The 27,361-nt window shown below is 45.7% G+C and overlaps 1 protein-coding gene across 1 annotated transcript in view; it reads left to right on the top strand.

Annotated features, from left to right (window-relative positions):
* The window catches only part of SH3BGRL (SH3 domain binding glutamate rich protein like), a 31,778-nt gene extending 5,426 nt beyond the window's left edge, over nt 1-26,352 (top strand). The window contains exons 2-4 of the mRNA XM_030449159.1: nt 16,229-16,414; nt 19,726-19,806; nt 23,704-26,352. Coding sequence (XP_030305019.1) covers nt 16,229-16,414; nt 19,726-19,806; nt 23,704-23,736 — 300 coding nt within the window. The 3' untranslated portion in view covers nt 23,737-26,352. The remainder of the gene's footprint in view (nt 1-16,228; nt 16,415-19,725; nt 19,807-23,703) is intronic.
* The last annotated feature ends 1,009 nt before the right edge of the window (nt 26,353-27,361 follow it).

The following is a 27,361-nucleotide window of genomic DNA, read 5'->3' as shown; positions in this document are numbered from 1 at the left end:
GGCACGTAGTATGGGGAGAACAAGCTGCATCTGTAGTTTAAAAACCAAATCATGCATGTGGATGTGGTTTTGGGATACTTAGCTCATTCAGTTTATATATTCTAGGTGAGAACTGACTTGTTGGTAGGCTTGGTATTGGATTTTTAAAACCCGTCTCTTGTGTAAACACAATGCACATGAAGTGCTTCTTGGATACCCAGGTGTCAGCCAAACTTCTCTCAGCAAATGGTAGAATTGTTCTGAATAGAGCTCTCAGGGTGGAAGACAAAAACACGTAACGTGAATCTTGTGAGGCAGTCAGCTAGGATGTGTTCCATCTGCCTCCTGGTTTTTGTTTTCTTAAAGCCATTGCTCAAAACCCTAGAGAAGTCAAATGTTTTTCTTAAAATATTACACTCAAATATTTGATAGCAGCAGAGATAAAATTTGCTGCAGTTGTTGCATAGTTTTAGTATGTCAAAAAAAAAAAACCCAAAACATTCTGCTGTGCTTAAATATAAAGAGTTTTCTGACAGCACGAGAGAGATGGTTTCCCAGTTAAGGCTGGAGAGGCTTTTTGCTGAGAATATTTGTAGATTATATACACAGGTATGGTAATGTTTATTTTGAGATGGTGTATTGAGATTGTGTCTTCTTCATGTGCTTCTTGGGGGGAAAAAGGCAGACTTTGGGTAGAAGCTGAATGCCATCAGCTTGCACTCACTTGCTTGAACCCTGAACTGCTCAAGGTATGATCCTTACAGTGCTGTGTCAATGCTAAGTGCCTCTGCTTTTTTAGTAAATACTTGTAGAGTTGAGCAAGTAATTTTTCTTTTCCTTCAAGGCATTAAAGTAACACATGGAAAATTCCTTGAGAAGTCAGTGAATTGGGGGGAGTGTAACGTGGATGCCAAAACTCAGACAAATGTCAGTAAACAAACAGTGATAGATTTCATCTGTTCACGCTCAAACAGAAACTGAACTATTCCTGTATATGATAAAAAGGAGAGCTAAGGTGCATCTGTCATAGCCAGAGATGGATGAGCTCTGCATTACCCAGCTGTTCTTCATCCAGGAAGTTCTCCAACTCCTGAGCTGCTGCCCTGGAACTGCTGATCTGGCCCTGATCACTGATCTGGAAACCCAAACCAAGTCACCAACGTGTATCAATATTGCCCTATTCAAGAATGTTTCTCCTCAAACAGGAAAACAGTGTTAGCAATGTTTGTTTAGCCCCAATCTCATTCAGGGGGGACCCTTGGTTTATGATGAAAAGGATTTTAACTGTAATGCCTATCTACTCTTGTCCCAGAAAAAAGCCTTTGTCCAGGAGCATGTCCTTTCCAGGGCAGCACCTCCAGCTGACTGTCAAGCCCTGATTTCTGAACTTTGGAGGTTGTAAAGGGGTTAAAGTTCCCAGGAGCCAACATGAAGGGTTAACATCACCCTGGGGCCTGACTAACCTTAGTGCTTGCTGCCTGGATGCAGCTGAAGGAGTCTTTGCATCCTGACTTACAACCCTTCCTGGTGGGCTTGGTTTCCCAGTGAGCAGTGGCTGTGTTGATTGGAGTTCTTTAATTACCTACCTAAAGTTTAGGGGTTTTGAGCTCTTTTTTCCATGCATCAACTCTGCCCCCTTTAAAGGTGCTCAAGTATAAAATTTTAACTACAACTTGTTGAGAGACTCAGGGTTTGACTTGCTAAGGTGTCAGAGTGAAGAAAGGAACCGAAGGCAGCAGTGGTTTAGAAAAGGATCTCAGGGAAATCTGGAAGCTACAAGCTCTCTTCCTGGGCTGGACAAATTGATGTTATTCCTTGTTAGACTTTCCCAGCTGACATGTGGCCAGAGAGAGAACCAGACAAGAATCCCAGGGCTGTTGGGAGCAGAAAGCTGTGCCTCACAGTTGGGTTATCTGGAGCAACCACTGAGTACATGAATCATGGGGAGCCCTTCATACTGAATCCCTGCACTCCACAAAGTTTTGGACAAGCTTTGGCCAGGTTAATTTTTTCCCCCCCATAAAGAAGCTAAGCCACTGTAGGGGGTAAAAGGAAAGGACTACTTTATTTTTTTCCTTTTGGCTTCCATACTTGATTACACACCAGTTATAGGAACCAGATAACAATCAAGACTTTGGAATTTATAGGTAGCTTTGGCAATAAGCAGAAGTGTCCAGGTCTAGGCCCAGTTATCAGGAGATCCTGCAGATATGTGAGCTCTAACCTGGGAGATCTGGAAAAAAGGGGAGGTGACCAGGCTGCTGGTGAAGTGGGGTTGCAGAGTTGTGCAGGGACACAGCTGCTTGCTGTAGCTGTCCCAGGTGGAAAAGTGGGAAGAAATAATCATTGTCCTGTGCAAGAGTAAGGTTTAAGCTCAGTGTTTGGCAAAGAGGTCTTGGAGCAGGAAGAGGTAATTCTACAAAAATATCCTATGAGCGATCATAGACCCCCAGATGTCAGGAATTTTTGGGGTGAGAGAGGGCAAATGGAAATAAAATACCATTGTATAAGTCTGCATCTTTAATAGGCTGGAAGTGTTGTCTTTAAATGATATAAAAAAGAGAGGAAAATACTAAGTAGGGTGAGGTGATCACTTTAGTGGGAAATGGGATTCTGTAGCTGAGCAAGAAAGAGCTGAAAAAGTAGGAAAAGTGATAAAATCAAGTCAGGCCTGGGTGAAGAAATAGGAAGTGATTGTTCATAACTTTTCTTAATGTAACAAGGGGGGGAGAGCAAGTGAGCCTGGCAGGTGGCAGGTTCAGAATAAATGAAGCACTTTGTTTGACAACATGGAGTTTAATGGAGAAACTCCTGCCAGAGAGCCTTGTGAATGGCAGAAAAATGCCTGAGCTCAGGAAGCAGTGAGACAAATTAAGGAGGAAAGTCTATTAAAGTCTATTACACATAATCACTACACCTCTGACTCAAACCTGCAGATTATTGGAGTCTGAGAAATGCTCACGTGGTGTGAACTTCAACCTGCTGGCTTGCTCTTCCCTGGGATCTCTGGCCACTGGAAACAGGTAGACAAGTGTTGGATCTGACCCAGTGAAGCTGTTGTTCTCTTCTGGGCTGAAATTTGGCTCTGCTCCTAAAACTACATTAGCATTTTACATTGAAAAATGTGAGAACATGCCCAAGAAAAAAAAGTTTAATGGAAAAGAGTAAAGAATGTAGGTGTTTTGGGGTGTGCTGGTTTGGTTTTAAGTTGGTAGTTGTTACAAGTAAGACTCTGGATGTTGAGGTGTACTATGACATCTTATCTGTTTTATAACTAATGTGACTGAAAATCTAACCTCTCTCTGCTTTCAACTCAGAGATGCTGTGAGAGACTGTAGATACGGGAGAACTTTCAACTATGTGCCCTGCATCTGAGAGACCAGAAAAAAAGAAAAAAAGAATAATATTCCCCTCTTGATTTCCTTCTGAATAACTGCAGTTTGGTTCACTCTGTTTTCTCTTGGGTGGACAGGGAGGTGTCAGTGAGAGCTTGCAGGAGGGAGCATGGCTGCTCTGCATGCAGCTCCTCATCAGTGTTTCTTACATTCAAAACATCAGTGTTAGGTGACAGGGACAGCAGGTGACTCCAAACCAACAGCATTTTGCAGCATGAACAGCAGATGCTGGCATAATGCTGACCTAGGGAATAAGGTAGGTGTATCAGAGCCCCTGCTGCCTTAGGCATAGGCCAGAAGATGCTGGCAAAGCTCCATGTCAACAGCAAACAGGCAGCCCCTGGGGAAAATCAACAGTTTTCACATAAACCCCCATTTTTATGGGCAGTGGTTTGCAGGTTCAAACAGCACATCTGTATTCACCTCCTGGGATCAACCTTTGGCTGTGCTAATGTCACCAGGAGGTTTGCCATGGACTGCAGCAGGACAAGATTTTACTCCTTAGGAAATACTTAATGCCTCTCATCCCAGATCATTCCTCTGCACGGGGTGCAAATGGACTCAGACAGAGCAGCAGCTGCAGAGCAACTGGCAGAATGGAGAGCAGCAAAATAGCTCTGGGAATGAATTTAAATACATCCTAAACCTTTTCTCCGTGGACACAGATAGAAGTGAAGTTCAAATGAAGCTGATTTATGGATAATGGATGTAGGGTGTTAATTTTTTTTGTCCCTAGGCAGGAAACAGTGTTTGTGAGGAGAAAAAAAAGGGGACAATTTACTTGTTGGTGACCTGATAATCCTGATTAAGATATAGAAATTCTGCCCTGTAATGCAGATAAGCAAGTCTCCTGGTTCTGGTGGCTCAGTCCAATAAACTTGGGTACTTTAGCAATCTTTCTTTAAATTTCTGCCTCCTTTCATGCCATGGAAATGCACCAGCAGGCAGCTGTGAGAGCCTTCCTTCCACTCACAGAAGACTGAGTCTTGGGTCATGGGTGCTGCGAAGAGATCCAAGTAGGTCCATAAAGCTGCCTTGGGGAATGTTCCTTCCAGGAATTGCCACCTGGATAAACTCAGGAGCAGCTGGTCAGCCTGCCCAGGTCTTCCATGTGATGATTTGGGACCAAAATTAGCAGCTTGGAAGGTGTCAGGGTAGCTGTCAGCTCCCACTGCCAGCCATGGAGCATCAGGCTGGGACTGAAGAACATCAGGGGAATGAGGCTATTTTGGCTCTTTACCAGGAGGCCTGGAGAACTCCATCTGACAGTGAATAAACAGCTGGGGGCCTTAATCCTTTAAAAAATAAAAGGCAATGTGGATTTGCCTTGGTTTCTGATTGTGGTATGCAGATGCTGGGGCTTGCATGGAGGCAGAAGGAAGTCACCAGTTTAGAAAAAGACAAAACCAAGATAGCACAAGTGATCTAAAAAATTTAGTGTGGGGGTTGCAAGGTGCCCTCCAGGTCATGGCTGTGTCAGTGGCCATGCCTGCCACCAGGGCTTGGGCATCATCCAGATTGTGGAATGTAAGGTTGGAAGAGAGTCCAAGGGTCAGCTGGTGCAACCCTTCAGGTTGGTTTGGTGCTGTTGGTCTGGGCTGGAAGGTGGCACTTCCCTTCTGGCTGCATCAAAACACTGGCTAAGAGCAGCTTCCTGATGGATAGGGCCTTGCTGTGCTGGAAAATGCTCTGGTTTTTTAAATTCCTGTAAAAAAATGCCTTCAGGATGTCTCCTGAGAACTCCTCTTGAGAGCAAGCCCCCAGGCCTTGGCCTTCCTGTCTTATTTGCAAGCAGAAGTTGGCCATCTCCTGTATTGCTTCAGCTACTGAAAACATTTGAAACTGCGATGTGGCCACTTCCTGGGAGGTTTCAGTTCTTCTCCCCCTTAAAGACACATTTTCTGCAGTTAAAATATTTTGGCCAGGTCTGCATTAAAATAAAGAGGAGATGTAGGGCCCCCAGGGGGACAGGAACTTGAAGTCTTACCCAGGGAAATTAACTGGTGAGAAGACTGATGCCAGTACAGACTGTTGTTCCCTGTAGTTTTAAACAGAAGTCATCAAAAAGACATTTTTTGCTAAATAATGTCTGTGGTGTATGAGTTCTTTGAGGATAGAAACTAATACAGAACAGCAGCACCTGGATTGGGCGTGGGATCCTGGTAGTTATATTCCATTTCTTCTTAAAGTAGTTTTTTATTTAAAGCTAATGAATGCTGGCAGTATAAAGCAGTGAAACAACAATTAATGCTGTAAACCTTTAGGCTTGTCAGTTAATGAGTCTCTCTGTGTGCTAAACAGACAGGAAATAACCTTCCTTTCATTGCAAACCACAGGAGCCTCCTGCAATGCTTGCCCATGCATTTAACTCCTTTCCTAACCAAAGTTCAGCTCCTGTTGGCCAAACAAACAAAAAAATGTTTTCCCTCTCTACTCTCTTTGCTGTGCTGGCTCCTCAGCACCACCATAAATCCACAGATTTTGGGAAAATCATTACAACAGCAGCTGTGTCAGTGAAGCCCCTGAACTGGAAGCTTCTGCTGAGCTGTCTGTGGTGTGTGGTAATCCCAGGCTCTTTCCTCAAGCTGCTTCCCCAGGAAGTGTTGGCCAAGTGCTGTTCAGACCATGGAGCTGGGAGGTGGCAGGGTGGGAGCTGTTGGAGCTGACACAACACCACAGCCACCTGTGTGTAGTTGCTGCCAACATTACATGGACAACAGAGACCTGTCCTGGAGCCCTCTATGTAGTAACAGCCAGAAATGATCCCTAAGCCAAACAAAGTAAATAAGCAGTGATTTGGAAAAAAAAAAATATTCCTGCCAACTAACATCTTAGGAAAGGAAGCTCTGAGGGGCAAAATTGTCCAAGGAGTCTGTGACAGAGTTAGCTTAGACTTAAAAACTTGTTTTTTTTTAACTTCCATATAGCAAAAGCTTCCATTTCCCAAAACTTTTTCATGCCTCAGGTAAGAGAGCAGAGTGAGGTGCTGGGGCTGGAGGGACACCAGCAGCACATCCAACAGTGGTGCCAGGAAGAGAGGTGTTGCTGGAGCCTGCCCTCTGCTCAGCTCCTCTCCCAGTTGCCCATGGAGCACCCCAGGGCTGAAGGAAGGAAGCAAATCCCCTTTGGCACAGCTCACCCGGCTGGCACTGCTGGGAAAAGGGACACAGAGTGGTGGCAGGGAGCCCCCTGATGAGTGATGGGGAGGGGGAGCTGGTGGCTGTGGGGCTGCTCCAGGTTGGGGGTGGTGGTTGGACATTTCCCAATGGGAATGGAGGAGTTTCAGGCACTTGGTACCAGATCCGAGCCCGGGGATGGCATCGGGGGGGCAAATGGGAAGAGGTTGCAGGAGGTTTCTTGAAGCTCAGTCCTCTGCCCTCCCAGCAGACAGCTTGAACACCACCGGTGATTAATGAGGCAAATTCGTGCCAACAGGTTTGTTGTCAGAGTTCTGCTGTCCTGCAGCAAACATTGCTCGGATAGGAGGAGTCACTTGAGCTGCTCTGGCTGATCCAATCACGAGTTCATTCCAGCCCCGGGGCAGATTTGTTGAGCAGGCGTTGGGCTTTGTGGCTTCTTCTCCCAGGTAGAGAAGCCTCGGAAACCTGGTGCTGCCTGCAGGGCACTGCAGCCTCTACTTCCCTCCTTTGTCAGCTTTCCCTGCATCAGGAGTGATGGAGTTTTATCCTGGCTCTTGGAAAGGTGGATCTCTCCGATTTTCTTTAACCCTTCTCAGAGTTGGGATGCAGGGAAGCCCAGCCCCGCTGCCAAGCTCCACGGCTGCTGCAGAGAGAACTGCCTGGGGTAAAGGAGGAGTTGGTGTTCTGCTGCTGCTTTGTGCTTTGTTAGGGATAACCCAGATAATGGAGCCTGTATTCCAGCACTAGGAAGCTGTCTCTCTGTTGGTTTTGGACCAGCCCAGCAGTTTTCAGGCTTATGAAAGTCAAATGCCACGAAATTGGCTTAGAAAATTGCCAAGGGTCAGATTTATTTTGTATTGTAAGGGGGGTGTTTTCCCCCTGATTGTGATGGGTCTGGGGGTCTGTGGGGTGGTTACAGCTTTGGCTTTGCATCACATCAGTGTTTCTGTGCCTCGTCATCTAAAGCAAGATAAGAGGAGGCTTAGGTCTGGAAGCTTGATTTTTTGCAAGATCCGTTTATTTTGGCTGCCTTCAATAGTGTAGTCATAAAAGAAACTAGAAAACAAATAACCCTGAGGTGGGAGTTATTTGCACTTGCAAATCCTTCCTGATGCTGAATGGAGCAGAGGCCTGAGACAGGAGCAGCTTGAGGCCATGGTTAGAGACAGTATTGCTGGGGAGAGGCAGTCCTGCATCCCCTGCTTCCCTCCCAGCCTTGTGCCTTTCCCTGTGCTGGCACAAATGTCTCCTTCTCAGCAAGGGGAGCTGGCTTGAACACCCCAAAACACAGCTCTGTGTGACTGGAGGAGTTTCTCCATCTTTGACTTCCATGCACCCACCCCAAGTCATACATATGCTGGTGCAAGAAGGGGCCAGCACATGCTCAGAGAGCAGCCTTTGGAGCTCAAGAAAGTGCTTGTCCATACCCCTAATTCACCCAGCTGGAATGTACATGGGCCCAGTTATGAGCTGGTCTTCCCTAGTGGTCCCTCTGGTGGTTCCCCAGAGGAGGAGGTGAGGTTGGAGCAGCCTGGGCTGAGTCCCTGCATCTGGAGGATGGGCAGGGTTTGATGTTTGAGGGAGCTGGGGGTCAAGCTGGTGCCCAAAGACACCAGGCTGCTTTAGGAGCAAAGTTGCTCCTTAATCCAGCAGGGCTCCCTGTGGGGCTGTTTGCAGAAATCCCGAGAAGGGAGGAGGGAATTCTGCTTCTCCTGGAGCCCCGGGGCCCTAGAGCAGAGCACTTGGGGGGTAGTCAGCCAGCTCGGTGTTAGATCAAGCTCAGCTCCTTGGTTTTGAGAGAGGACACGTGTAAGTCTGACACTCCTGAAGGCAAACACCTCACCCAGTGCTCAGCAGCTGGAAACTTTATTTGCATTGAGTGTTTTTTTCCCTGCTCAGGCTGTTAGGTTGGCTCCAAAAAAGAACTGAGTGAGGTTTGGTGCCTCTTCTGGCAACAGCTCTGGTGCTGCCATCCCCTTCTTTTGACTTCTTGAGGTTTAACTCCTCCCCTGCCCCTCTGCTGGGGGTCTTGTGTGTGGAAATGCAGAGTGGAAGAAGTCTTGCTGCTACCCCATAAGCAAATGTCTTTATTTTTTGACTGATGGGGGAAGCAGTATCTTAAAAATCCTGGATTAAGATCTCTGAAAAGAAAGTTGTGACTGTGTAGATATTGTTTGCTTTGGAGACCCAGACAAATAATCCTGTTGGGCATCGCTGTCACTTTTCACAGAGCTTTAAAAAAAGAAAAATCCCAAACAAACAAACAGAAGCTAAACTCTTGATGTCTGGATGGGATCTGTGTTTGCAGAAGGGACTGATGGTCCCCCACAGGCTCTGTTCATCAGCCAGTGCAGTACCCTGCTGAGGGGTATTGTGATAAAACCTTGAAATAATGTGGGGTTTTTTGATTACTTCTGGACTTCTAACAGGTCAGTGCTGCTCTGGAGAAGAGCCTTGGCACCCTGACTTCTGCCTAACTCTGTTTTGGCATTAGAGGTTTGGACTTTTTTTTTTTCTTTTTTCAGCACTTTACGGACTTGATAGAAGCACATATTCAAACAGTAGAAGAATGTTTGATTTCTTTTTTTGTTTTTTTTTAATGTGAGAACACAGATACCCTGGCCACATGCATGTTGCATCTGATCTGCATGGCCATCCAGAATGCTCCTGTGAGTTTCTTGCTTGTGGCTGAGCTGGGCTCTGGGCAAAACAAGGAGGATGCTGCTGATATGGTACAGGAGCCTTATCAGGCCAGGAAAAGCTAAATGAGTGACTGAAAAAAGATAAATACTGGGGAGCAGCCAGTAAGGAGGAGAGGTAAAGGAGCATGCACATTGTCCCCATCCTTTCTTTGAAGCCAAAAGAGAAAGATTTGCAGAATTTGGTGGCTCTAGTAGGAAAAGAGGTGTGTTTTCAGCTGACACAAAACCATCTTGATGTACTGGAACAAAATCTGGAGTATATCATATGGTACTTTTACATGTTGTCTGTAGGTGTTAAACCTGGTAGGAGCACAACAAGTCCTTGAGGAGCAGGTATGAAAGGATGGACTCACCCCCTCCATTCCCTCCCTGCTTGGATATTAATTATTAAGAGCAGAATTTGAGGAAAGCTGTGATAATATGTTGATCTTTAGGGTGTCTTCATAGAAAGCAAACTTCAAGCACATTGAAAAGAAATCAAACCTTCATTAGGCAGTGCTGCTACTGCTGGCTGCCAGAAGCTGGGAAGATATAAATAAGGAAATGTTACTTGTCCTCATACTTGACTAATGGGTAAAGGAATCTGCTTTTGGCCACTGTGTGGAGAAAAGTAGCTCAACAGACATTCAATGTGATGTGGCAAGCCAGTTCTGACCTATTTATGGCCTTTTAGTGTCTTTCTTATTAAAATTTGACTGTAATAGAGCTTCAGTAGGCTTGGCCATCTTGCATGGCTGGCAGAAGAGCAGCATCATTCAGCAATCCTGCTGCAGCACTGACCTCCAGTCCTGTGTGGGCTTCAGTGAAAAGAGTCCCATACCACTGGAGTCCAAGTATTTTTCACTTCATATCATGCAACATTATAAAGATGAACTTCTTATAGATCTGCTGCTGTCAATTGCTCATGTGGTTATGCCCCCAGCATGATTAAAGGGCTACTCCAGCCTCAAGGTTTGCTGGCAGGTGGCTGCTTTGGTAGGTACCAAGTGACAACCCCTCCAAATCACCACCCAGTGTAGCTGCAAAGAGCCTTTGGCATCCTCTTTCTCAGCAGTTGCTTTTCCCTGGTCACTAGGAGCCAAACCTCCACTGGGGATCTTATTTTTTTTCTTTTTTTTTCTGTCTGTGTCAAAGTGTAAATAAAAGTGAGTGGATGCTGAGTCTGTAAGAGTCTCGGGCTCTGTTGAGAATCCCAATCCCCAGGTCTTTAGTAGCCAGAGGTGAAATCAACCTTTATGTTTGGTTCTTCTGGTAGGAAAAAACCTGTTGACCTCACTTTTGGGTTGGGTTTTATTGGTGTGGGGCTGAACATTTTTTAGCCTTTGGGTAGTTGACTGAGTGTGCTTACAATGGCATTTTAATCCATAAGGGAAGCTTTGCTTTTTCTTCCCACAAATCAGCTTTTCCATTTATGTAACTTTCTGCCGTTTTCTGGAGTGGGTTGTGGTCTTGTTTTAGACTTTGCCCTTTGTTCCAGCCATATCCTTGGCTTGTGCTGCAAAGTCTGATCCATGGTGTGGTACCTTGTCCCTGGATAATACCCCACTGCAGGCAGCCCATGTGCTTCCAGACCTGGTGCAACCTCCAGGTTATGATGCAAAAAGCTTTTACAAGCCTGGATTTGCCCTCCAGCCCTGCTCTGAGTGGTAGATTTGTAGCTTTTCACCCCAGGACTTTTTTCTGCTTTTAAAAAGTGTCTTCCAGAACCTCACATAAGGAATGGGAATGGAGTTGGTTCTCCCTCCTCTTACCTCCTGGCCTGGCACAGAGTGCCCAGGGTTGGTGGGTGGCAAGAACCATGGCCAAATAAACAAATTTTTAAGCTATTGGGGGGCAAACCACAGCAAGGGTACATGTTGGTATGCCAGCAGCTTTCCCAAAAGGCCCTGGAGGGAGAGAGTAAGTACATATGGAGCCCATCTGGCTGCTGCCTAATTTCTGCAAAAAAAAACCCAACAAAAAACCCCAAAAAAGCAGCACAAGTACAGTGTGAGCTTTTCCAGCCTTCTGTGTTTGATTTAGGTCACATAAGTTCACGGTGGTTTGGCTCTATTTGTCCTCAGTCTCATTCCTCACAGACAGGAGGGAGAATGATGGGGTTACTACATGTAAAGCTGGGCTGAAAATATCCAGAACAAAGAAGTGGTTTGAGTTCTGTAATGATAATTACCCAGACCTAAAAATAGGTAAATGTTCTACCCAGCAGAGAGAAGGAAAAGTGAGGCAAGAATCTCTGGGAGGCTCCTCAGAGTCAGGCTGCAAAGCTGAGATCAAGCAGCTCGTAGCTGTAGGTACCTACATGTGTCCCACTCCTTGGCTACCATTCCCAGGAGCTGGTGGCCACCAGCACCACCAGAACTGGCACCTCTGAATTTTAAGGTAATATAGGGGGGGAAACACCATACTGGCTTGTTCAAACAAATAAAAACATATAAAAATTGGCCTTTTGGGTGTTACAATAAAACCAGAGAAAACTCTGGGGGAGCTCAGGGCCAGGCCTGTTTGGAGGTGGTTTATTGAAGTGTTCTGGGGATGGAGACCAAGCTTAGGGGCCTCTCAGGAATTTGTGACATTTAAATGCCCAGCTCAGCTGCTTTGCTGCTTCACCCCTACCAATTATGCTGGTTGGTTGGTTTTTGTTTGGTTTTTTTTTTTTCCCCAGTGAGTAAAGATTGGGAGTAAAAGAAAAGAATGAAACTTTGGAAACACAGAGGGTGAAATGATGCAGGATTTTCTATCAAGTTTTCTGCCCACTTTGGGATTCAAGCTCCATTTCTGGTGGACTGCCACTTGTTGGCCAAGTAGCTCAGCTCTTGGCAGCTGTGACGTGGTTTCTCCTCCATTTCTGATGTCATCCACTGGTGGGAGTCTGAGCACTAAATTTAACTTCTGGTCTGTGTTCAAGCAAGGGACTCTACTTGTTCATAATTTTAAACTGTTCATTTTCATAATCTTATTCTGTGCATATGCTGGGTTGAAAATTTTGTGTTTCATGGTTGGCTTGGAACTGGAAAGGCAGGGAATCTTGATACACAAGGATATTTTTTTGAAAAAAAAAAAAGTGCTGGAAGAATCAGTCTCTTAAGGTTTGTGTAGGTTTTGTGTGCAGGAGGTGACAACTTAGTGGTGAGGTTGCCCTGAACCACCAGCCACTTGCCATAGATTTCTGTCTCTGGGTCATAACCAAGTGCCAACAGATTCCACTTGGTTCAGTCTTTCCCTTCAGTGTTACCTTAGGAATGTCAGCACACAGGATAACATTCCCACTCACCTGGGTGCTTTGAGCTGCTTTTCCCCACTCTGCGGGGTGAAGCCACCTCTGAGGCCAGTGTTCCCCCAAGCAGGGCAGTGCTGAGCTCCAGCAGAATGCAGCCCTCCCCCCTGGAAATCCCAACTCCTCCCATCCCTCTGTCTCCATCCCATCTCCACCCCTTCCTCTCTCCATCCTCTTTTCCTCACTCCCATCCTACCCGCAGCCTCTCGCAGGTGGCTCCCCATCCCTGCCCTTCATTTCTCTGCTCTTCTGGTCTTTTCATGGCCATCCACAAGTCCTCCTGCCCCTCCAGTGCTGGACTCTCAGCTCCATCCTCTCATTCCCAGCTCCCCATCCTGCAAAACGTGTCAGGAACGCTCAGGATAAACAAGGATTTGGTCTTTGCCAGCTGCGAGGAGCTGCAGCTCCTTGGCCAAAATAGCTTCAGACGCGAGGGCTGCTTGTGTAGGATGAGGTGTGGGATCTGGAAAGGAGCTGCATGGTGTCCATGCCCCATTTAGACAACTGGGAGAGAGGGTTGGTTGTTTTTTTTTTTTGGAATTAAGTGCTGACATGCACATCCTGAAGAAAAGCTCCTTTTCCCAAACATGGGCAGCAGGAACCATCTCCCAGGCTCTTGTCCTGAGGAGTGTGTCTGCCCTTTTGAGTAAGACAAAATCCCCTGAAGCGGGCGGCTCCTGCTCTATTTTAAGCACTTCCCTCCCAGTGGATTCCACTGCAGGAGATTCAAAAAAGTTTTCTAAATAAAATCCCATAAAATAACACAATCTGGCAGCTTGTTGTCTGTTCTGCCATGTTTCTCTGGAGCATTGGAGGCTTTTGTGTCAGTGATTTTTAGGATGATCGGAAAACTTATCTGAGGAGTTGGGGGAAAGAAATCACCTCTTTATCTTCCAACTTGCTTTTTAAATTTGGCCAGAAAACTGAGATTTCAAGCTAATATTACTCATGCATCAACACCAACTCTTTGCTTTTCTTTCCAACTCTCTGGAGAATTACCTCCTTTGACCACAGATGGACTGAGAGAGCTCAGCTTCCACACGCTGCTTTTTCTAGCAGGAAAAAGATCACATTTCCAGCTTTGCAAGCTCTTCAGATGCAAGCAGAAAGGGTTATCTGCTGCAATAGCCCTTTGATCATGAGCTTGGGATCCATTTGTAGCTGAAAAAACAACCCAGACACTGTCCTTGCTCCATAAAGTTGGGAGAAGGAGTGAAAACAGGCAAAGTGGCAATGTATAGCGAGGTGGTTTCCATATGTGTGTCTGAGAGGAAACCTGCATTTAAGTTCTTCATATGAAATAATGGCAACATTGGGTGGTCAGGGACATCTTCATGTTGAGGAGCACCTTAATGGCTGAGGTAGTCCACCTCCATCAGCCTGGGTGCTGCAGGAAGGACTGGGCATGTGGAATCTGCCCTGGAAGGGTCTGTGCTGGAGATGCTGTGAGGATGTGTGTATGGGTAAGGAGGCAAACTAATAGTAAAAATTATTTAAAAAATAAAGAGAGGTCTCAGGAGATCAAAATGCTAATTGCTGTGTAACTTAAGAGTTCTTGTTTTGGGTGGCAGAGTGTATGGTTTAATAGTACATTGGGAAAATACTATTTTATTTTTTTTTTTTTAAACTGTGATGTCTCAGTGTATTGTCACTAAGCAGCAGGTTTTGGAATAAGTTAAGGCTAAAAAACCCTATCTGGAACTGCAATTCTAAAGTGGTGGGAAGTGGTTAATTAAAATACAACTAGTTTTCTTGGAAAAAAATTAAATCTATTCCCAGGTCAGTGTGTTGCCTTAGATACTGACCCCAGGCAGAGGGGGTTACAATTACCAAGACCTTTCCCTTATTTGACTCCCACAGAATAGTTCCTGAAGGAAGTGCTCACTTTTGCTTTTTATTTTCCCAGAGCTGTGTGTCATGAGGGAGAAAAACTTCCCTAGACTGCTCCCTCCTGCTGAGACTTCTGTTGTTAAAGGCAGGTGAAGAAATCTCTTACCTGCTGAGGGATGTTTTGTGACACAGCCTGCAACACAAATCGTTTCCTCGGGGTGGCATTGGCTTGTCCATTTTCAGTTATTTTTAGCTGTGATGAAAACCAGCTGATGGCCAGCAGAGTTCTGCTGTCTGAGGGTACAGGGCTACCTGGTGGTTGGGTTTGCCAGCTCAGCTGCTGACTTTTGAGGAGGAATTGCCGTGGGTTTTGCAAGCCCTTGGGCTGGCAGCTTCTTTTATCTCCCTCAGGAGAGCAGGGCTGGTCCCTTTGCACTGAGCTGAGATAGAGGCAGATTTATTTATCCAGGTTTTGTTTTTCCTTTTGTTAAATCACCCCACCCAAGGTTCCTTTGGCCTGGTTCCCTCTGGGCCATGGTGGTGCAGCCAAGACCCCAGAGGAGCTGCAAAAGGATGAGTCGATGGATGCTGCAGGACTCCAAGCATCTTCTTCAGCTCTGCTCACCCACACCCCTCCCCACACTAACACCTCACACTCTCCTGAGACTCAGGGTCCAGCTCTGTGCCTGGGGGTGTGAGCCAGGGGTGCAGGCTCCATATTTGGCTCTCGGCTGGCTGTGCCCTGCCCTTGGGAGGCTGCTGGAGCTGCCTGGTTTCCCCTGGCCATATATGGAAAGGCTGCTCGGGGGAGCTGACCTGAATTAGAAGCAGTGCAGCATCTGTATGAGATGGTGCTTTTGTTGCTCTAAGCTAATTAGCTTAAAGCCAGGCCTTGGACTGGCTTTGTAGCCAAGAGAGTAATTTGAAAAGAACAGATTTCCTATTAAATCCCATTTAAAAATACAAAACAAACAAACAAACAAAAACGTTTGCCAGGATGTGCATGGTTATGATTTCCTTTATGGTGGTAAAGTTGTGCAGAGGAAGAGCAGAGCATAAGCAGAGGACCTCTCTATCAGGAAGTCAGTAACTTGTATTTGACAGTAATAAACACCACCTTTCCCAGAAGAAGCCAGCACTGCACAGATCCTGCTTTTCACTGGGGTGTTGGACACTGGGGCTGGGCAGCATCAGGGGTGGGATCTCACTCAGTGCAGTCAACCCCCCCAAGACCACTTCTTCAGACCAGCAGGGACTGGGGGTGTCACAGCTCTCCAGAGACCATGCCTGCCCCTACAAAACCCCAGAGCAGAGCAGAAGAGGGGATGGATTATTTTTTTTTCCCAAAGAAACATGAGCCAAATTTTTTTGGGGTTTTACTGCTACTGATGACTTCATATGATCTCTGTCAAGAAGTCCCCACAGGGAGGTGTGTGGCCTCATGAGAAGGACAAAAACCTGGACTCTGGGGAGGATGGGTTTAGCTGTCCCATAGCACCCATAGCACCCATAGCTGCTGGAGGGACATCTGTCCCTCCAGCAAACTTGACTGCACCTGAAAAAATTCAGTGCCCTGAATTCCTTGTCAGGGCTGGAGAACACAGCCAGCCCCTGCGAGGGCACTGCTCACACCTTTGCTTCTGGTTCGAAACCTTTAAGGTTCACAACAGTCCCATGTGCACAGGGACAGTGACTTTAGATTTCAGCCTCCTCATTTAGATAGGAGCCAAGTCAAGGCTCAGAGATCTGATTCTTTTAGAAGCTGCTTTATTATTCTCAGAATTTTCTTACTGCTTCCATTTTCACTCCCTTGTTTCTGCATTGAGATGCATTATCAGGAAGAGACAGTTTGACGGAGCTTCTTTGCTTTCTCTCCCCTCCCCACCCCCATTTCCTCTTTTGTAACAGATCAAAAAGCAGCAGCAAGACGTCCTAGGTTTCTTGGAAGCCAACAAAATCGAGTTTGAGGAGAAGGACATTGCTGCCAACGAGGAGAATCGGAAATGGATGCGGGAGAACGTCCCCGAGGAGAGCCGTCCGGCCAGCGGGAACCCTCTGCCACCCCGGCTCTTCAACGACAGCCGCTACCTCGGGGTAAGAGGGACAGGTCCCTAGCTCCATCTCTCCTTCTCCCAGCCCTCTCTGCAGTCTGTGCTTTGCAAGAAGGGACTTGGCCAGCTGTAGGTTCCAGTGTGCAGGGTGAAGGGTGTGGAAGGTGTTGGGTGTTCACTCCGCCTCTTGGATATTCTCGGAGAGGAGAGATATTTCAGTTTTGCCACAGAGGAGAGGTCAAAAGCTGGACTTCCAGATCATAGAATCATAGAATAAGAGGTTGGAAGGGACCTCAAGGATCATCTAGCCCAACCCTTTTAATAGTATTGTTCATAGGATATGTCTCAATTCAGAGAATCATAGAATCTTTCAGGTTGGAGAAGAACCTTGGACAACAATTGTCCCTACTCTGTAAAGTTCTCCTCTCAACACCACAACCAAATGGCCCTTAAATTCATTGTATTACTTACTGGAATGAGCCTACCATCACCTTGCAGTGCACACATGATTTTTTACCCCTTCTTATGCCTCTGAAAGGTGACAGGTTTTTTATTCTGATGTCCCCCAGGATTGTGAACTCCATTCACAGAAACCTGGCACTGTTGCATCAGCCTTGTGTTCTGGAGCAACTTCAGAGATCTGTCCTGGCTGCATGGGCTTTGCCAATATTTGTAGATCCCAGATTGCTCTGTAACCTGTTCATCTTCCAGAATAAGTGTGTTCATCTGCAGATGTCTGCCATGACCATAAATCAGTTTTCTTATCCTTCTTGGGATCAGTTTTTGTGTACTGCTTGCAGAACGTTGTGCTCCACTTATTCCAGTGCCCTGAACAGATAAAAACTTGTGTTGCAAATATGATTCCTACTTGTAATTATTTCAATGCTTGATCAAAAGTAAGTTGCCCTGCAGCACTTCTACTCAGCAGACCATGCTTGAGTGATTATTAGATTAACTGTTAATTTTATTTTTAAAGCTTAATATCTTCTGAAAAGGGCTCATAGTCTGCATTCCTCCAGTACTGTGCGTTGGTTTCTAAGTTGTTTTGCAGTCTGGTCCTGACCTGTGAAGTCTGTAAGTCAGAATCTGCCAGTTCTGGACCTTTGTGAGGTGATTCTGTGCCTCATGAAAGAAATTATTGTGCCAGGATTTTTTTTTCTTGCTTGTAATAAAAGCAGAATTTGAAACAATATCCACAGTGAGCTTGGGTACCATTTGGCTCTTCAAAATTTTTACTGACTGTGGCTGTGACATGGAAAGAGGTTGGTTTGGAGTGATCAATAGTTGTCTGCAGCTGGAAGCTGGGAAGGGGGCAGTCACAGAGAGCTGGAAATCTCTGTTCAGTTTTGCTTTAAAAACAAACAAACAAAAAATAGAGTAAATATTTTTGTACCGGGAGGAAGTTGCAACAGTATCACCTTTCTCCCTTGGTGTTCCGGTGCATTAGGGATACCAAGAGTTCACTGGGCACTTGTCCTTTCTCAGTGAACTGTTGCCAAATTTCTGCTGCAGCTGTGCACAGCAGGATGGGGCTTTCCTCTGCAGCACCCTGGGACAGGAGGAGGAAAAGCTGCAGGCACCTAGGTCTGGGTGCTTGCTTGTCAGAAATGCTTCCAGTGGCCCCCCAGCTGCCACCCGTGGCAGTTGTTCCTGCCCTTATTTTGAGGAGAGAGATGCTTCAGAGCAGCTGTGGGTTTATTTCATCCCCTGAATTTTGATTGGTGTCACTTGGAACTTTGGAAGTTGGGCCAATGTGTGCAGCTGGGTTCAAGTTACTCCAGCTTTGATTCCAGGAAGGGAAAAGTTAATTCCGTGTCCACATGCTTGAGTCTCTTTATGTCTTTATCTGATCCACCTCAAGCACGGCCTTCCCTGTGTGTTGCAGCTTTTCTGGCAGGGGGATCAGCAAACTGAGTTTCCTTGGCCTGTGCAGAGCAGAGAGGCTGTAACTGGAGCTGCTGTGCAGGCTGGCCTGAGCCCTGCTCCTCAGCCCCAGGCATTCCTTTCCTGGTAGATGCTTCGAAGCAGGCTGCTGGACTATGCACTAGCAAGATAAACACCCCCTTTGTTATCAAGCAGCCCCAGCACTGTCAACAGAAGGGCTTCAGGGAGGATTTAACATCATCAAACACATTTTTATCAAGCCAGCACCCCAATGCTACATGTACAATAATTTGACATCCTGGATCTCTAGGCTGTCTGAATCCTCTGCTCCCTCTACTTCTCTTCCAGCTGCAATGGGCTCTTAGAGCTGCCTCTGCTCTGCTTGTGGACTCTTCTCAGAGCTGTCTCTGCTCTGCTGTTTTCAAGCAGCTTTTATTATTTCTTAGGCTTTTGCTTACCAGACAGACAGGCATGAGAAGCAGCACTCCCTCCCTGACTTCAGCCTGAGCCTGCTCCCAGCTGCTGCCCTGCCTTGCTTTCCTCAGCCAGGGCATCAAAACATGCCCCACAAAGCTGGAGGAAGCTGGGACTGTTGCTTCAGTTAAAAGGGAGAGAAGGAAAGTCATCAGAAAGTCATCAGACAGATATGTGCTGAGTTTGGAGATGGGAGGGAGAGAAGAATGTGGTAACTGGGACAACGGGGGGGACTTGAACAAACCTCCTGGGTCCATTTGGCAACTGTTGTTGCTGAGCCACGAGGTGGGCTTTGTGCCTGCTCTTCCTAACTGAGCAGACAACTAAGCTGGGGTGTTTGTCCAGCACTGAATTCTGCCTCACCTGTAACAAAGGGCAGAGAAGGAAGCAGTGTTTTATTGGGTTCACCTTCATTTTCCTGGGAGCTGGCTGGGTGTATGTTCAGAGCAGCTGCAGTGCACTCTGTGTGCAACCAACAGTCCCACCTGATTTTCCTTCATTTGCATCAACTATTCATTAATGGGAAGCATGATAGGGAAGGATGCATTCTCAGTTTATCAGTTCAATTTAAACTTTCAGCAGGTGTAAGGGTTACACAGCTGCCATTACTGATCAGTAGTTGGTAGCAGTGTTTCTGATGACGGTGCCTGCTCCTGTGGGAGGGACATCCCTGCCAGACCAGTGACAACTGCCTTGCTATGGAGGCTGTCCTGTCCCTCTGGGGGACACCTCACAGCAGCATCTTGTTTTCTGCAGATACTGCAAATACCTGACACAGATACTGGAACTCCCAGCTCACCACTTTCCAGACAGCACCAACCCTGTGCTATCACTGCTAACAGTAAATACCTGGGGCCATGCTCAGAAGTTTTCATTTACCCACAGGAAAGGGTTTGCTCGAGGTGGGCTGGGGAACACACCAAACTGAGCTATGATCCTTGCTGACAATTCATCTTTGTGTCTTTTATTTCCCTCTCCCTGGCTCCTGGGGTGCAGGACTACGAAGCTTTCTTCGAAGCTCGCGAGAACAACGCTGTCTACGCCTTCTTAGGCTTGACTGCCCCACCTGGTTCAAAGGTAGGTGTGTACCTCCCTCACAGGAAACTACCACCTGTGTTTTACACCTTGTTTTTCTCTGCTCACAGTCATGTCTTCTTACCTGTTCTGTGGTTGCTCCAGTCAGTCCACGCATTGTGCTGGTTTATTTGGAGGATGCTGTGCTATCTTCTAGCAGAAAATCTCAGTGTTGAGCACAAATGGTCTTTTGGTATCCTCGCTGCAGAGCTACCTGACTCTTTCTTAAGTCAATGGAACAGCTTTTGTGGCTTTAGAAAGAAGAGCTGGGTCAAGTTCTTCACTAGTAATAACTGTCTCTTGCCACTGGAATTATTTTTGTTGTACTGTCTGGGAGCAGGTGGAAGAATTGTTCATATTTGCACTGAAGAAGGCACAAGATGTCTAGATGGAAAAAAATTGCTACAAACCCAAAGAATTATTTCAGTTCAGTGAAGAAACAATTCATGTGAGGTTTTGATGAGATTTTTGTACTAGAGCATACCTTGACACCAGAGTCCTTGTTTTTAAAATAATGTTCTCTTGCTTTGGAGAGATTTTTTCCTCTAGCTCGTTATCTGAAGCCTTATTTTCCTTCGCCAATTACAAACTGGGTTGCTGCTTTGTGGATGCATTGGGCTGGAATTCTCCTTTTGATTTTGATAGGATAGGACAAGCTGCTTTATACGTTTCATTTGACAGCAGCAGGATCCTCCAGGTCACTTCCAGCTTTCGTGTTCCGATGGATAAACACGCAGCTTCCTTTCAACTTTATTCATGTAGGAGTTAAAGGTCAGGCTGTGCACAGCACTAAGAGACCTAATTTTAAAGGTGGATGGTGATCTGTCAGGGATGATCATTACAAATTGTGGGTCAGACTGAAGCAGTTTTGGGAGCCAAATTAATTTCTGGCAGTTTCACTGATGTGGGTGGGGTAGTGAGGTAAAATTCAGCCTGGTACAGAGACCTGCAGAGAGGGAAAGCAGTGATACGTGCCCAGCTGCACACACTAAGTCTTGTTTCGGTTTTTTGGAACATCTGCACAGTCCTGCACAAATGAGTGTGCAGGGTGGAGCCAAGGAGGGAGCCCTGAAACCACAGGATGCAGGAAAGCCTGAACGTGTTCCCCACAGCCCAGGTCTGGGAAGGGCAGTGGAGCTGGAGAGCAGTCATTGCTGTCAGGAATCAGATCATCTGTCTCTGTAACCTTTATGAACATCACTGCTTGCTTATCCTGCCAGACTGCAGAAGCAGCCTGCACAGCTATCAGTTGCTCTGATGCTCTCCTCAGCTAAGGGAAAAGGTGAGTTTTAAAAGGGAGGAACATAATGCAGTGCTGCTCTGCTGCAGCACGGAGAGATGCAGATCAAACCTTTGCCCAAGTGACCTCGTACCCAGTGAGTTCTGCTGTGCTCTGATTTCTGGTTTCCATCCTGCAATTACATGATGTCAAGTCAAGCTGATTGCCTGCTACCAAGGAGGAGAAACTGATTTGTAGATGCTGAAATTGGCATTTAGGGCATAGCTGCCTGCAGCTTGGCTGTGATCTCATAGTTAATGACTTTACCTCTGCCTGTGTTGCTACATCAAATAGAAAGAACCTGAGATCCACCCGTGTGCAATTGCACAGAGATGACCTTGTCAGCAAACCTCATTAAATATCATCAGGAGAGATTTGGAAAGTGGCTTGATTCTGGACACAAAGGTCCAATGTTAATGCTGAACAAGAGGCTCAGAAGTGAGCATGGGAAATGCAAATAACTGTTTAGTGAGCCCTGGTGGGTTGATTTGTGCTTTGGGCACTCAGTGTGTGAGTGACTGACAAACCCTGGGGAAGGGGAGGCAATTGGTTTGTCTTAAATATCCCTTCTTCTTCCCTTACTTGTTGAAGGACTGAGAGCATGCTCAGGGAGGGGGCTTGAGGGAGAAATAAGAAAAAGTGTGAAAGGGGACTAGTGTCAGATCTGAAAAGCTGAGCCAGGTAACTTGCAGGACCATGCCCAGGGAAGTGGAGTTTGACCTTCAAGACAAACAGGGTAGCATGTTTTTGGAGTTATTTGTACCCTCTTCCCTGGAGATGAGGGAAATACCTCTGCAGCTTACCACTGCCTGTTTTGAAGGTAAATGCTTTGTCCTGCATTTTCTATCAGAAAAATAACACAAGACCAAGCTAGATGTGACTTCAGTAGTGGCATTGTTCTAAAGCCAGGGAACCATCTCCTCTTTGTCATGACTCAAAGAACCACTCACCTTTTAGAGAATATCAGACATCCTTTTTTCTTTTTCTTTTCCCCAGGCTTTGTAGTCCTCTCTAACCTTTCCTTCACTCTTCACCTGTCTTTTCTACCCTGCTGCCCTTGCACGAGCAGCCTGGGTGCTGTGGCCTCCTGGCTCTGGGTGCTGTGGCCTCCTGGCCCTGCTCTCTGCCCCATGACAGAGGAAGGAGCAGCAGCAGACCTGAGCTGCTGTCCCATCAGGGCTGTTCCCACGCCCTGGAGTTAAAAGGCAGCAGGATGGAGAAGTGCTTGGGCTGGGAGCCAGGAAAACCCCAGTGATCCACCACATCTGAGATAAGGGAGATATTCGTGGTACTTCCTGCCCCCCGGGCTGGGCTCACCCCCTGTGTCCTCCCTCTTAAAGGCTTCTTGCAAATTCTCTGCTTGGTCTTTCCTCCTCTTGTTCTTTATTTGTTTAGCATCCTGGCTCAGGTTCACAATGATGTTGTTGTCTTCAGTATTTTTCTGCAAACAAAAGCCAAAGCAAACAACTGTTAACATAAAAGCTGAGTTTAGCCAATGTCAAATGTTTTCCTTTAAAAAGCCAAAAGCCACGCTGATCAACTTGCAGTGCTGCTGGGAGTGCTCTGGGTCTAGGTTTTCAGGCCATCTTGCTGCTAACAGGTAATGAAATTAATGTTCAGTCCTAAGGACACTTGTAGAAACCATCAGCTGAATGAAATGACTTTTGTATTTTTTATCTTGTCCTTCTGTTCCCACTGATCATCTTCCAAAGGCTGAAAGATGCAGACTCTTTGTTTTTAATGTTTCTTCTGAAACACACATATTTTTCATGTTCACTCTGAAACATTCAGCAGCTCCTTCAGCCCAGAAGCTCCATGGGAATGTTTTCATGTAGCCAGAGGCATGGGATCTGTCCCAGTCCTTGTGGTTTGGGACCCTGGGCCTGGCTGGTAGGAGCAGCTCTGTCCCTGCTGCCATATGTAAGGGGTGAGTGTCAAGGAGATGGAGTTAGGCTCTTCTCAGTGGTGACCAGTGATAGGACAAGGGGTAATGGGTGTAAATTGGAGCACAGGAGGTTCAAGTTGAATATCTGGAAAAATTTTTTTACTGTAAGGGTGACAGAGCCCTGGAACAGGCTGCCCAGGGGGGTCGTGGAGTCTCCTTCACTGGAGACATTCAAAACCTGCCTGGACACGTTCCTGCACGATGTACTCTAGGTGGCCCTGCTCTGGCAGGGGGGGTTGGACTAGATGATCTTTCGAGGTCCCTTCCAACCCCTAGGATTCTATGAATCTGTGATCCCCAGGACCCAGCTCATGGACAGGTCCTCTCCTGGAGCATCTCCCAGCTGTGTGTGTGGCTAGGGACTTTTTTTTTTTTTTTTTTTTTTTTTTCCTTTTTTTTTTTGATGGAAAGATTTCTATTAAATAAGAATTCCTTTTCCTTGGAACCATAGTTTTCAGATAATCTCTGAGCTCAAAATAGTTCTTGTGGCCTAACATGAAGTGAGGGATAACTCGTTACATCTGATCTTCTTTTGTTTAAAATTTTTATGGTCAAAACTGTCTGTGAGCAGAGGGTGGAATATTCCTACAGGTCCTACTTGGGTGCCTGGCACGAGTATGTGTAAATTGCCACATTTCACCAAGCAGTAACGTGTCATTCTCCCCTGTTTTTCCAGGAAGCTGAAGCACTGGCGAAGCAGCAAGCGTGAATTTCAACTGCCTTAAATGTTCTGTAAAGGGAATTTTCCACAGCTTTTTATACAACAGTACAATTGTCTCTGCTTCAAGAATTGTAGATGTGATTTCTAACAATCAATTGGTGCTTGCAGCATTCACCCGACGTCAGACAAATTTGAACACAGGATGAAAATGTGAACATAAAGGTAGAGAGCACAGAGTGTTTTACTCCAGAGTTGTCAGCATAGGAAACGGAAGCAATTAGACATGAATGGTTTTCACATAGTTTAAACTGTCTTGGCAATTTGTCCATTTTCTGTAAACTTAAGAAACTATTTTAATACTAATACCACAGACTGGGTTATACATACAGAACCAACTTATTTAAAACAAGCAACAGCATCTAAAACCTTGTCAGATACTGTAATGCCTGAGCTGCCTCAGAGCTGTGACTGAGTCACACAGTAATTTTTCAGTGTCTTTTCTGGTTCCAGATGAACCCGTAGGTGGGATCGTGTCGTAAAGTCATTGTAGTCACTTCTGAAAGTTACATTTGTTCTTTTTGTAGAATGGATATTTAAGATTTGTGTTGTAACACACTGACTGTACAGATGATAAAAGCAAAAAAAAAAAAAAAAAAAAAAAAAAGCCGTGTATTTCTCACTGAAGGGATCCGTGTGGGATCTTTTGACAAAGAGAAAGGGATTTGGGCAGTGGGCAGCCTCTCCCTTGGCAGGTTGGTGATGGCAGGAGCTGTGTGCAGGGTTCAGTGCACACACCAGTTCCCAGGTAATGTTGCAAAGAAGCCAAACTGGCCAGAAATGGCATTTCCTTACCTGTGTAAGGGTGAAAGCCTTTAATGTATTTCTCTACAAAAATACCAGTTCACACTGCTTAGAGCATTAGGCATCCTTTTGCATGTTTGAGTAGTTGCTAGATTCATACACTATTTTTTCAAAAGAGGAAATAAATGTTTGAATAGCAAGAACTGCTGTAATTACACAAGACTTTTTTTTTTTTAAGGTTTAAAACCTTTTAACTTTTTCCTTTGTTATTGCCATATCATCAAGCCAGCACAGGAACTGCAGATCCATGAAAGTGTCTCACATTTGTGAATTTACCACGTGCAACATGAACCTGTTTTTTCTCCCTGTGCTCATGAAATAGTCTGTATTTCTTGGCCATATTCTGCCAAAATACAAATAATTACAAGTGCCCTGGAGCACGAGAAGCAGGTTTTAAAAGTGTAGGGGTAAATTATGCACCACATAATGTACTTATTCCCCCAAAGCATCAAAAGACAGTAGGATAATTAGTCTTTGCAGTAGTTAGAGGATCATTCTAACAATAGCTCTGCACACTTTTGATTTTATTTGCTTTCTGGCCCTGTCTGTTTCCTAGATTTGAAGTCTGGAATTAGGAACAGGGTAAAACTTAAATTTTCAAAGATATTGTAAAGCATGGTAATTAAATACTGTCCTCACCAGTTTTTCTTTGAGGCTTTTGCCCTGGTCATTGCAGCTCAAGATTTTGTCATCGTTGTCTGCAAGAGAAACCACAGCCACCTGCTGAGCTTCTCCAGAGCTTGGGGGGAAACTTCCACAGAGTGAGTAGGATAGAGCATGGGGACAAATTGGTTAAAATGACTTTTAATTGATGTTTTAGCTGCTCTGATTTGGGAGCTGGGGAGTCAGTTTGAAGCTCATCCTTATAGAAGCATCAGAAAGGGTAGGGGTAGGTGGATGTTGCCTTCCCTCCAAGACTCACACATCTGTGCTTTTGCATTAACAAGTTTTTTTCAGGAATTACTGAACTCGGGTGAAATGTAACATCTTTTGGGGATGGAAGATATGTCAGGTTTGATTTCTGTTGTTCACTCTGATTCCCTCTTTCTGAAGTGATTTTTCTTTCTTAACATTGGTGTCATCTTTCCCTGTGTCTAAACCAAGGGTCAAGGTTTTGAGAAAAGTCTATAAAAAAGTCTACACTTCCGTGTATACTTTGTGGGATTTGACACACAAGCCACTGTACTCGTGCCAATTTGCTGTGTTTCCTGTGTAAGGAAAGGAGGGTGTGAGTTTTCTGAATTAGAGTCATTATTTTGGTGAAGCTGGAATTGAAAGTTGCTGCCAAATTCTGTCAGTTCAGCGACCTGAAACATTCTGAAACGAGGTCAATCCCTGGTTCAGACGGTCAAGAAAATTGCCACGTTTAAGAAAGCAAAATCACTCCCCTTGTCTGGTCCCCCACCCTTTCCATATGGTAGCTTTCAAACTGTATCAGCATTCCTGAGGGAGCTCTGTTGAGACAGACTGAATTATTTCTTTGTCTGGGGAACAAGACACCAACACAAACTGAAAAATACCCCAAATATCTCTTTGTTGTGGGACTGCGTGGAAAACTTGCATTCATTTTGATGCAGATATCTTGCATGAACTTAGGGGTGCTAGGAATGTGTTGCTTATATGCTATTTTTCTATTTCTGAAACCTGTGTTGGGTTAATGATGGGTGCAAGAACCACGTTTGTTCATTTCTTTATGGTTTTTTTTTCTCCTATGTAGAAGGTGAGCGTTGAGAGGATTTAACCTGTATATTAACCATTCCTGTATCATTCCAATAAAGTTGTTTTAGAAGCTTTCTCACACCACTGACTTGTTTGCATGATTTGTTCACAGTTTGAAGTGGAAAGAAGTGGATTTTCCAGGGGGAAAACACTGCTTTATTTTAAACCTACAGGATCTGGACAAGGAAGGGAGTATAATGCATGTCACCCCTCCTGGGCTGGAGCTCTCACCTCCACCAACTAATGAGTTTTAATTACTTAGGATCCACCTACACCAAATCGACTTTGGAGTGTGAGGAGAGCACTGAATGTACCTCCTAATTAACCTGCTTTCCCAGCCTTCCCCATGATGGTTCCAAAAGGGAAGCAGGCAGAGCAGCTCAGCCTCACCCTGCACCTGCAGAGCTCGCCTGACAATCTCAGTTGCTTTTTTTTTTAATGTGTAATTAATTAGCTTTATGCTTCTCACAGCAAGGGAACTGTGTAATTTAATATTCGTGTTGCCAGAGGGCGGTGTAGGATACATTTTTCAACTAAAAGTATTCATTGTTCCCATCTCCATTTGCCTGGGAGACCCAGCAGGGACATTTTTTTCAGCTTCACATGCTGGTTTTGCACCACCTAGAAGATCTGGGGAGCTGCAGAAGATGCTTTCCCAGCCCCTAAACTGCAGGAGGATTTCCCTCAACCCCAGACTTCAGTTCCCATCCTCTGAAGTAACTTCATTCTTAACTTAATTCTTCCAAGTGGGGTTTGTGAGAAGGCTGCTTGCTCACCAAGCATCAACCACGGTGAGCAACCAAGGTTGGAGCATCAACCTTTTTCTGTTTGTTTGTTTTTTGGTTGGTTTTTTTTTTTGAGCTTTCAGTCCCATTGCTGCCTTTTAATGGTGTTTCCCGCTGTCTTGCAAACTTGCCCTTCTTTAGTGTCTTAAAAATGGTCCCTGATGTGATATAAAAAGGTTTCGGATGCTGTTCCTCATTAGAATGAATCCCATTCACTTTCCCTTACTTTCACCGGGCTCTGACTGACGGACACACCGCACACCCGCTCCCGCAGTCCCTTAACGCCCACCCTCCGGTTCCAGCAGCTT

This window comes from Calypte anna, chromosome 4 (genome assembly GCF_003957555.1).
Source record: "Calypte anna isolate BGI_N300 chromosome 4, bCalAnn1_v1.p, whole genome shotgun sequence".
NCBI classification, from domain to species: domain Eukaryota; kingdom Metazoa; phylum Chordata; class Aves; order Apodiformes; family Trochilidae; genus Calypte; species Calypte anna.
This window is presented reverse-complemented; position numbering and strand designations above follow the sequence as displayed.